This window comes from Notamacropus eugenii, chromosome 2, assembly GCF_028372415.1.
Source record: "Notamacropus eugenii isolate mMacEug1 chromosome 2, mMacEug1.pri_v2, whole genome shotgun sequence".
NCBI lineage: Eukaryota > Metazoa > Chordata > Mammalia > Diprotodontia > Macropodidae > Notamacropus > Notamacropus eugenii.
The window spans coordinates 88,742,909-88,754,343 of NC_092873.1; the positions used below are offsets into that span (position 1 = coordinate 88,742,909).

General features: G+C 42.3%; 1 protein-coding gene across 1 annotated transcript; it reads right to left on the reverse strand.

The window, feature by feature from the left end:
- Positions 1-250: 250 nt before the first annotated feature.
- Positions 251-3,241, reverse strand: OSCAR (osteoclast associated Ig-like receptor). The gene is made up of 5 exons (XM_072638416.1): positions 3,034-3,241; positions 2,720-2,752; positions 2,063-2,356; positions 845-1,126; positions 251-434 (listed from the first exon to the last, which is right to left on the reverse strand). The coding sequence occupies exons 1-5, from the start codon at positions 3,239-3,241 to the stop codon at positions 289-291; spliced, it is 963 nt and encodes a 320-aa protein (XP_072494517.1). The 3' UTR covers positions 251-288.
- Between the last annotated feature and the right edge of the window lie 8,194 nt (positions 3,242-11,435).

Genomic DNA, 11,435 nt, shown 5'->3' on the forward strand with positions numbered 1-11,435 from the left:
CCATGCTCATGCACAGTGCTTCTCACCTGGCATGTCCCTCCCGCTTCTACCCCATGACTCAAGCTTAACCCTTCACAGAAAGGTTTCTTTCTTAGGAGAATGATGTAAGAGTACTTTAAATGAGACAAGCTTTGGCAAGAACAAAGGCAGAATAAGTTCCTACACTTCCTCATCCCTCTCCAAGGAACCTTCCATGACTCCAGGTCGTGCCTTCCCATATTGCATCCTTTGCTGACAAAGACCACAAATCTCATGACCCACTGTCTTTATTTTAACACCATCTGTTGCTCAGGCAGTGGGGCTCCAGCTTCTGTCTTGGCAGCCCCTCCATTGGTGCCAGTCCAGAAACAACAATGTCCCCAGGGTGAGGAGCACCAGTCCAGCCAGGCCTATTCGAATGAGGTTTCCTGTAGTGTAATCCTGGGGAGTGGAATCTGGAGGGACAAACAGGACTACTCAGATCAATGAGTTTAACTTAATTAGTATTGGGGAAGCTGAGAAACTAGCTAGCTGAATCCTTGAGGGGGCATAGGCTGAAATAAGGAGAAAGGTGAATTCCTCCCTCTGTTTAATTTTTTTTAAAGTGAAGATAGACTACCTGGATATTCAAAAAGTATTGTGAGTTCAAAAGAGTGACAGGTTCCCCAAAAAATTATGGGTTAGGATACCTGGCTACAGGAGGAGGAGAGGGGTAAGACCTGATAGATGTTAAGATGCCAAAATACCAAAAGAGTTCTGAGGCTAGGGTATTAGTTGGTAGGGTCCCTGAGAAATCTATGGGACACGATATTTGGCTTCATGAGGGGGTTAGAGTGATAACATCCAAGTTCCTGGGTCCCCTCACCTGACCAGCTGATGATCAAAGGGTCACTCCTCTCAGACAGGATGTATGGAGCAAAAGGTGTATGGTAGTAGCAGCTATAGGTGCCAGGGGCCATGAAGTCCTGAAGGGGAAAGTCAGCCCAGGGCTGGACAGAGCTGAGGTACTGTAGGGGCCCTAGGAAACCCACACGATAAAGAGCAAAGCTCATTCCCCCTAGTGGGCCCTGGCAGCGCAGACTCACATTGGTGCCTGCTACCACCACAGGACCTGACAGTGCAATGAGCCAGGGCTTGGGTAATATGTCTGTAGAAGGAAAAGAAGAAATCTCAGGTCCCCCTATACTCTTGCCCCTCTGTTCCTATGATGCTCCAGCTCTGCACCCAGCACCCCCAGTTTCATTTTCTTTCCCTTCTATGTAATGTCCCAGTGTGGGGTATGAGAAAAAATCCCTGACCTAGAAATCAGGAAACCAAATCTTCAGTCCCAGCTCTGTCCCTGACCTGCTAGGCAAGAGTCTTTCCTTCTCTTGGGACCCACTTTCTTCATTTATAAAACAAAGGGTTAGATCTTGAAAGCACCCTTTCAGCTTGAACACTTCTGACTCCACTATTCCATGTATGTCTCTGTCTTAGACTGATACTTTAATTCTCTTGCTGTTTCGCTGAGCCTTGACTTACCCATTTAAACAGATGACGGAGCTGGGCTCCATCTCTAAGGGCCCTTCCAACTCTGAAGTTCTCACATTTTAAGCAGTGACAGAAGCCCCTCTATAAGTGAAATCCCTTCTTTCCCATATTACCTCTTTAAAATGCTTAGAAACATCAGTGATTGTCACTCTCCACCACCGCAGTCTCCATAGATCTCTTCTATATCCTAAAGTTCTCCCCTACCTTCAATACTTCTCTTAGGGCTTGGTTTGCAGTCCTATCACCTAGTCTGGTCACCTGCTTCAGGACATATCTCAGCTTGCCCACGTCCATGCTGGGATTGAAATGTGGGTCTCCTCATCCCCAGGCAGGTCAGAGTTCTTCCCTCCACTCCTCCTACAATATGGCCCCCCTCAGACTAGCCACAATCCTCCACATGTGGTCTGACAGAGGCAAAAGCTCGATTTCTTTATGGCAAAATAGAGATGTGATCATTTATGAGTCCTTTCATGTTCTATCACTTCCTCTCCCTCCACTCACCTTTGTACTCTTACTAGGTCCCTGAATCTCCCTTCCCATTCCCCTGCCTCACCTGTCACCCACACCTCCAGGGAATCACTTGGCTGAGACCACGTATGATAAGAGGCATGGGTCTGGTAGCAGCAGCTGTAACTGCCCCCATGAGAAGGGGTCACCCTTTCAAAGAAGAACTCAGCTCCCTTCTCTGAGGATTCCTGAATCTGGATTGGATGAGCCTCTCCCACCTTGTACAAGATGAATCTCGTGGCTGGAACTGACACTTGGCACCACAAAGTCATGTTCCCCCCTGGGGCCAATACAGGCCCTGGTCTAGCAGTGAGGGTGGGTTTGAGGTAAGAGATCTCTCCTAGGAAAAAGAAGAATTTGCATGAATGCCATCAGAGATTCCCAGTCCCTTAGGATGGAGAGAGCCTGGGTTTGGAGTAAGGTGATGTTTTACACCTCAATTTCCCCATTTACAAAGTGGGTGAGTTGGAATCAATGATCTCTGCATCCCCTCTTTGTTTTGTCTATGATTTTTAGGGACTAAATGTAGGGGAAGGAATAGGGATAGATTCCAATGGGTATAAGGACAAGAAATGGGGGTCAGGATCCAGGCGCAAGCTGAATACCTGGTTCCTAAAAGGTTTTAGAGACTTAAGACAGAAAAGATTCAAGGGAAGGAAGGGAAGAGAGAGAAAAGGAGGGAAGGATAAATGCAGTTACTCACCAGGTGGTGTACCAGTCATGTGACCCATAGGCCCTACAATGACAGCAAGTGGAGATTAGCTTCCAATTTGCCTTGTTGAGTCAGGCATCTGTCAGGCCCCACCCGCAAATGATCTAAGTGTCTGTCTCACAACCTGAGACCCTCTAATGGTCGTAGGTATCTGGGACCTCAGCCCATGCTCCCTCAGACACCCAGATGTCCATCCTTCCAACCCTCTTATTGGAGACCCAGCTATCCTAGTTCCTCCTTCCTTTATTCACTGGTGAGGAGTTGAGGGGGCAGTAGGAAGTAGGAGGAGGTATGGATGGACTTACAGAGGCTCAGTAACAGGAGAGGTAAGAAGCCCATGGTCATGGTTGATGGCTGGAAATAGCTGAACAGACAGACAGAGGGTAGGCAGGGAAAGGCCCCTTGATGACTCCTCCCTTCCTGTCCCCCAGGAAATGAGCCATTGGAAACATAGAGCCATAGCCTGGCCTGGTCCAGTTTTCCTATGGGCTGATGCCCTGGGAGCTTAGACATCATCTCATAAAATCTCTTCATTTTGCAAAGGAGGAACCTCAGTCCCAGAGAGGGGGAAAACCTTGCTCAAGGTTACACAGAGATAAGAAGGGGAAGAATCACAGCGTTTCAGTGTTAGAAGGGGCAATGGTGACCATTTAGTCTGGTCCATACCTGAGAAAGACCTCTCTTTATTGTGGGCAGGAGATCATCTAGCCTTTGTCAGAAGACCACAAATGGGAGAAATCTGTCATTTCCTGAGGGATCCTTTTGATTTGGAGAAAGACAAGGAAATGTTCCTGATGACAAACCTCAGTTGGTCTCTTCACCTTCTATATCCTGCTCCTAGTTCTGCTCCCTGGATCTAAACAGAACCATGTCTCTCCCAGTGTGCTCTGGGTCACTGGTTCAGATCAAGATTGTAATGAAATAAGGCATGTGTAGATCATAGAACACTTAATAAAAGGAAATTTGCTCAGTAATAGTAATTTCCCAGCTATGCAGGGCTAGGTTCAAACAATATGATAGGCTTTCTCCTAGTTCCCGCAAGTGAATCCATTTTTCTCACAGGATAGAATTTAACCAGATACACAATTGAATAGAAAGGGAACCGAGCTACCTCCAGAACTAAGTCACAAGATGGAGTCAGTGTGATTCACTCCCTTCTCACAATTAACCATTTGTTGTCCTAATTCCCTCAATTCCCTCACATACACACAAATGTACATACACATACACATATGCAAACATACACACATATAGTCAGACAATAATGCACATACATTCACACGTGGCCTCAATACACATATATACATTCACTCACAGACATATATCACACATATACATATGCACACACACCCTACAAAAATGATCCCCTGAAGTACTAAAAACCCAAAGTCCCATGCTTTGCATGACATTCCCCCACAGAGGAACAGCTTCTGAGCTCTTGATGATCTTGTCCACGTGGTGGGGCTGGACCATAGAAGGGTCAGGGTCAGGGGCATCTCAAGGTGAAAAACAGTGATGATGAGCAGAAGTCTCACCAGGAATATCAGGGCCATGGTGGCAATGATAACAAGAGTTTGGGGCATTTAGATAACTCTCCAGGGTTTGCAAAGAGTTCGGTTTATATTGTCTCATTTTATCCTCACTACAACCTAGAAGGGAGGTACTATTCTTTTCCCCGTTTTACAACTGAGAATGATAAAATGACTTACCCAGGGTCACATAGCTAATTAGTGTCTGAGGCAGGATTCAAACTCAGGTCTTTCTAACTCCAAGTCCAGCACTCTATACATTTCCTGCCATTTTCAGCACAGTAACATGTACTTATTATGTTTCAGGATCATTTCTAGTAAAATGAACATGGTGCTAAGAAATGATGGTGTCCTTACTTGGAACCTAGATCAGGGTCTGATTGTCTACTAAAATTAGACCCATCCCATGATCCCCTTGGTGATCTCTGGCCAGAACTTGTCCCTACACCTAAATGTCCCAATATTAGATTCATACTAAATCTTTATATCTTTACAAGTCTTTCTGAGGTACTGCCTCCTTCTGCTATGAGAACTGGACAAAGATTCTCCTTCATCTTCAATCAGAGACACAGGATGGACACCAAGTTATCTAAGAAAATTTGACATTCAAAGACAAGACTCAAGAGAAGCATAAAAAGGTAAACATGAAAGAGAAATCATAAAGGACTTAATAAAGTTATACTGCTTACATTCCTCTACGGAAAGATGATAATAACTCCCAAGAACTTTATTATTATTTGGACAGTTAGAAAGAATCTACAAAGACAGAGGTCATGGATATGCTGCAATGATCTAAAATAAATAAAGAGGAGAAAAAGAGGGATGTACTGGGAGAAGGGTGGAAAAGGAAGTAGAATAATGAAAAATTTTTCTCACATGAAAGAGATTTCCAAAGACGAGCTTTAACAGCAGAAGAGAAGATGGGCAGGGGAGAGGGGAAAGAGAGGGGAGGGGAGGATGGACAATGCTTGAAACTCATTCACATTTAAATTGGTTCAAAGAAGAAACACTATGTATACATACTCAATTTGGTGAGAAAGGGTATGGGAGTGACAAAAGGGATAAAAGAAGGCAGTGTTCATAAGCAAAACAGACAAAAAAGGCAGGAGTAGTAATTATGATCTCGGATGAAGCAAAACCAAAAAGAGACCCAATTAAAAGGGATAAGCATGGAAACTCCATCTTATTAAAAGCTAGAGAATCAAGTAATATAAAAAAAATTATAGCAAGTTACTCTGACAAAGTTCTCCTTATTCAATCACATGGGAAAAATATATAGGGAATTCAGTGAAATTTAAAAAAAAAAAGTAAGAGTCATTTTCCAATTGATAAATGGTCAAAAATATGAACAGGCAGTTTTCACATGAAAAAATTAAAGCTATCTATACTCATATAAAAAAATGTTCTAAATCACTAATGATTAGAGAGAGACAAATTAAAACAACTCTGAGGTACCATCTCACTCTTATCAGAAACGACAAATGCTAGGGAGGATGAGAGAAAACAGGTATACAAATGAACTGTTGATGGAATGGTGAACTGGTGCAACCATTCTAGAGACCAATTAGTAGCTATTTCAAAGGGCTACAAAACTGCACACAGAATTCAGCAATCCTACTATTAGGTCTGTACCCCAAAAAGATCAAAGGAAAATGAAAAAGACTTACATGTACAAGCATATTTTATTTATGGTGGCAAAGAATTGGAAATTGAGGGGAATCATCAAAAGGGGAATGGCTGAACATATTATGGCATGTAATTGTGATGGCGTAATATTATGCTGAAAGAAATCACAAGGGAGTGGTTTCAGGAAAAAAAAACATGAGAAGATCTATATGAACAGAAGACATATATGCAAAAGGAAATGAGTAGAACCAGATTATTATGCACAGTAACAACTGTAAAGATGACAACTGTGAAAGACTTAGCAACTCTAATCAACAATGATCCAAGTCAATTCCAAAGGACTCATGATGAAAAAATGCTATCCACCTTCAGAAAGAGAAGTGATTAACTTTAAGCACAGATTGATGTATAATTTTTTCATTTATTTTATTTGCCTTGCTTGAGTTCAGTTTTTTATTTGTTTTTGGTTTTTGCAATATGACCACTATGGAAATATGTCTTGTATGATTCATCTCCTGTCTTCTCATGAGTAAGGGAGAGAATTTGAAACTCAAAACTTTACAAAAAGAATACTAAAAATAAATAATTTTTAAAAAACATATTCTACATATGTATATCTGTTTTCTAAAAAACAAAAAAGCAGAGTACTTCCCAAAATTCTACTCTTTATTTCCCCAAACTCTCCTTGGAAAGATATTTTCCAGTTCATAGAGGTAGCTCAAGGCCTGGGTAATTCCAGGCAGGTGATAAAATAAGAAAGTACCTAAAAAGGGCTTGACCTCACTGAATAAATCTTGGATGTGAGATCCATGAAACTTTTGGATTGGAGAGACCTTCCTAGGCAGCTGGTGGTGCAGTAGATAAAGAACTAGTCATGAAGCCACAAAGACCTGGGCCTTCACAAGTCACTTAACCTCCCTCTGTCTCAGTTACTTCAATTGTAAAATGGGGACAATAATCACACCTACCCAGCAGATTTGTTGTGAAGATCAAACAGGAAAAAATTTGCATTTTTTTTATTTTTAAGAGCACTTTGCACAGAGCCTGGCAAATATTAAGTGCTATATAAATGCTTGTTCCCTTTTCCTCCCTCGGTATCTATTTATGGAACTTTGTCCTGAGAGGAAGAACCTGGCAATCAGGAACATCATAACAAAATCATTATTTTGAAACTTGTTTCAAGAGTCTATCCCAGCATTAGTCCAAGAGCTCTCTTCTAATCACTTAATCTTGGGTGGAGAGCAATCATGGGGTTGACCACTGAATGCTGTATGGAGAGCAATGGGGAAGGACCACAAAATAGCCCTTCAAACCAGACCTCACATGGCATGAACTCAATGCCCTTCCCCCATGCTGGTCACCCTTGGCTCGATAATCTCCAATTCACATGTCCTTCCTAAATGTGGTGTCTAGAGTTAGATGTAGTAAGACAGATGTGGTCTGACCAGAGTAGAGGACAGAAGAACCATCCCTCCCCACTTCCCAAATGTCTTGTTCTTGTGAGCACAGTCCAAGTTTGCATTGGCTTTTCTGGCTGTCCTAGCACACAACTGTCTCACGTTAAGCTGGAAGTCGGTTCACTAAGACTTCCAGATGAAACATTATCCAGCTTGGGCTCCCCATCTTGTAGACATGTAAGATTAATTTTCAGAAGCCACGTGTTTTAGTCAGTCACAACAGTTTTAAATTCTAAACCCTGTATGCCACAGTATTAATTATTCTCCTCCCTCCAGCTACGTGCTATCCACAGATTTGATAACATGTCATTGATGATACATGCTGGTTTTCCAACTAGAAGGTAAACTCCCTCAGGGAAAGGGCTCTATATTTCAGCGTTTGATCAACCTAAAAACATACATTATCTAGGAATGAACACCATATTTGATGTGTTCGTCCTTTGTTGCCAAAGAAGACCATGTCATCAGAGAAATAATGACATGACTTGCACTTGACTTTGTTTTGAGTGAGGGAGGGCTGTGCAGGTCACCAGCCTCACCTCTCCTCCAGAGTCATCTGAATCCAGTGACCAGATATTCATCAGGATGACTGGAGATGACCCAGGATGAGGCAATTGGGGTTGTGACATGCCCAAGGTCACACAGCTAGTGAGTGTCAAGTGTCTGAGGTGATATTTGAATTCAGGTCCTCCTGACTTTTGCACTGGTGACTGGGATAAGTAGACAACAGTCTAACAGAAATGTCTTAGATCACCAGTTTATACCATATTCCACAATAAGTTCAAAATGAACTGACCTCAGTACTAAACATCATATCTGTTTTCAGTTTTTAGTTGAAGAGAGAGAGACAGAGAGAGAGAGAGAGAGAGAGAGAGAGAGAGAGAGAGAGAGAGAGAGAGAGAGAGAGAATTTGTTTCAAAGACCAGGATAGGGGATGAAATCTTAACCAAACAAAGGAGAGAAACAATTACAAAAAGACAAAATAGATCATTTTGATTGCATAAGACTGAAAAATTTCTGCACGAGAAAAATTAAGGCATAAAGGAAAAGAAGTGAAACATTGTTTGGTCCCATTCCTGGTACTTTCCCTTCTGTCCCTAGAAGCAGAGGCCCAATGATCCCCTTTCAAAGACAGGACCTTTGTTTGAACAAAGGAACAGGACGAAACAGATTTTCTTTGACCAGCAGAGGACACCAAATTCAAACAATTGTCTGCTCCTTAGCCTTTAAACTTGGCAAAATTCAGCGTGGGGTTTCCCCATCAGCTTAGCCCTCTCTTTACCCTGGTGTAAGACAAGATCAAAAATTCAAACTCTTGCTTTCTCTAGGGACTGAAAGTTCGATAAAGTCATTAGCTAAAAGGCATTCACCTCCTTCTCCCCACTTCCCTCCCTCTGTCACCTAACTGAAAAACCTCCCTCTTCTAACAGGAAAAGGCAGCAAAGGGGCGAAGACAATTAGAGAGGAAAGCACAGTGCATCAGGAGGCAGCAGACCCGTTAGATCATTGCTGTGTGACCTCGGGCAGGTTATTTCCTTTCTCGGAGCCTCAGTTCCCTCACCTGTAAAACAAGATCTAACAGGTTGTGATTCTGTGGGTGAAGCAGGATAGGAAAATAAAGAGAAACAGAAAGCTGAGGAGGAGAGAGGGGAACGGCAGGGGAAGGAGGTGCTTTCTAGAAAGATGAAGGAAATCTCGGGGGAAATCTCTACTTCACAGCCCGCAGTTACCCCGTATTTTTGACAAGATGTTTGATTTATACGTTTTGTCCTTGAAGACACTAAGATCGAGAGTCCAGGAGAAGTGTGAGAAAGAAAGACGGGAGGGTGGGAAGAGGAGTGGATAAGGAAACATTACCACTGAACCTTTCCTGCCTTAATAAAGAGGCTTTGTCCCCCTCCTGCCGTTCCACCACCACCATCACCACCACACATACACATACACATACACATACACATACACATACACATACACATACACATACACATACACATATACACATATATATCCTTAGGCACGAGTTCACTTCTGCCTGGAAGACTACGAAACCACAACCCCCTCCCTTGGCTTCCAAGTCTAGCTCCATTCCTCAGAGGGCCCAAGAACCTTTTCACAGACCACTTTCGTTGTAGATGGGGCTCAATCTCGTAAGGTTGGACTAGAGATGATACTTGGAGATAAATGGCTTACGCCTCAATGAGGGACGCTGATAACAGGAACCAGTTGGGGTTCGCAGGTGCTTATCTGTCACTCTACAGCAAAGGTTCTTAACTTGATGTCCAAGACACTCTCCCGCTCTCCAGGGGTTCATGGATGGATTTCAGGGAGTCCTTGGACTTGAATGGGGGTAAGGTGGGAAATCACACCCTCATATATAATTGGATTTCTTTGCAATTCTCTGTATTTTATTTGGGCATTTAAAAGCATTATTCTCAGAAGGGCTCCCTAGCCGTCATCAGACTGACACAACTACAAAAACACAAAAAAAAGGTTAAGCACCGCTTATCTGCAGTTTCCCTCCTATCCCTGCCTCCTCTAGCTCGGGGCCAAGAAAATTCCAAGGCCCCTGGGATCTAAGGTTGGACTCAGATCACAGGACTGGCCAGGACTGGGAAGTCCCTGGGTTTAAAGGAAAGCATGAGTTTCTTTTTCCTAGAATAGGAACCTTCCCTAAGACAGGTCAGTAACCAATGACGTTTCAGCATCGGGTAGTCTCATTGGGTGAGGCGTATGCATGGGTATAAAACTGTAACAGATCAAATAAACATCATTAAATTAGAAACGCCTCCTTTCCCCACTCCTGGATGTCAGCTCTGCCTCTTTGTTTTGCTGGCAGTTTGAAAAGGACCAAAGCAAAATAACTGCCCAAGAGAGACAGCCTGTTGTAAAAGCAAGATTTCTGGACTGGGATTCAGGAAATCTGGGCACCGGTTCCCGTTCTGCCACCTTGCTGTGTGACTAGCAAAGCAGTTCATCTCATGGAGCCTGTTTTCTTATCTATCATAAGTGCATTTTAATACTTTGTAATTATATTGCAATTAATACATTGTAATTATAGAGGACAGAGTATTCCATTACAGTAATATGTCACAATTTTTTCAACCATTCCCTGATGGGCTTCTCTTCTATTTCAAGTTCTTGCTACTACAAAAAAGCTGTTACAAATGTTTTTGTACATATAAGACCTATTTCTCTTTCTTGGAATTCTTTAGGGTGTGAGGCTAGGAATGGCTCAAGGGATATGCACAATTTAATGATTTTTTTTCATCATAGTTCCAAATGGCTTTTCAGAGGGGTATCACCAGTACATTCATGTGCCTACTTTGCTGCAGTCCCAATAACATTTGTCACTTTCCTTTTCTGTCAGCTTTGCCAGTTGTATGGAGGAGCAGTGGAACAACAGAGTTGCTTCAATTTTAGTTTCTCTAATTAATAATAATTAAGAATGTTGTTCACATGGCTACTGATAGTTTGAATTTCTTCCTTTAAAAATTACTCATTCCCATATTCTGATAATTTATTGGGTGGGGATGGCTCTTAACTTTATAAATTTGATAATGACAATTTTCCCAAGTTACCTCCTTCCCTTTCTATTTTTAGGTGCATAGATTTTTTATGTGCAAAAACTTCTTAATTTTATGTAGTGAAAATTGTTTAACCTTCTGCTCTCCTCACTATGTTTTGTTTAGTCAGGAACTCTTCCCCTTTCCATAGGTCGGGAAGGTAATTTGTTCCTTGCTCCTTTCATTGTCTATGATGCCACCCTTTATGCCTAAGCCATGAACTCATCCGGAGCTTATCTTGTTATGTGGTGTGAGATATTGGTCTAGACCTCATTTCTGCCACACCACTTACCAATCTATGTTGGAAAATTAGTTCTCCCTCCAGTAGCTAGGGTCTTTAGGTTTATCAAACACTATATTGTTCATAGCTTCTATATGTTCTATACCTAATCTGTTCCTCTGATGGAACCAGTATAAAATTTCTTTTGATGATTACAAATTTGAAGTATAATTTGAGATCTGTTGCCACTAGGCTCACTTCTTCCCAACTTTCTTCATTATTTCCCAAGAGGCTCTTGAGCTTTTATTTCTC

Bases quoted from the DNA above. Each gene is read 5' to 3' on its own strand.
- OSCAR (XM_072638416.1), bottom strand. From the start codon at position 3,241: ATGTCTAAGCTCCCAGGGCATCAGCCCATAGGAAAACTGGACCAGGCC. The intron at 2,357-2,719 runs GTGAGTAACTGC...TCTTTTTCCTAG, and splicing joins CATGACTGGTACACCACCTG to GAGAGATCTCTTACCTCAAA. The intron at 1,127-2,062 runs GTGAGGCAGGGG...TTCCTTCTACAG, and splicing joins CCTGGAGGTGTGGGTGACAG to ACATATTACCCAAGCCCTGG.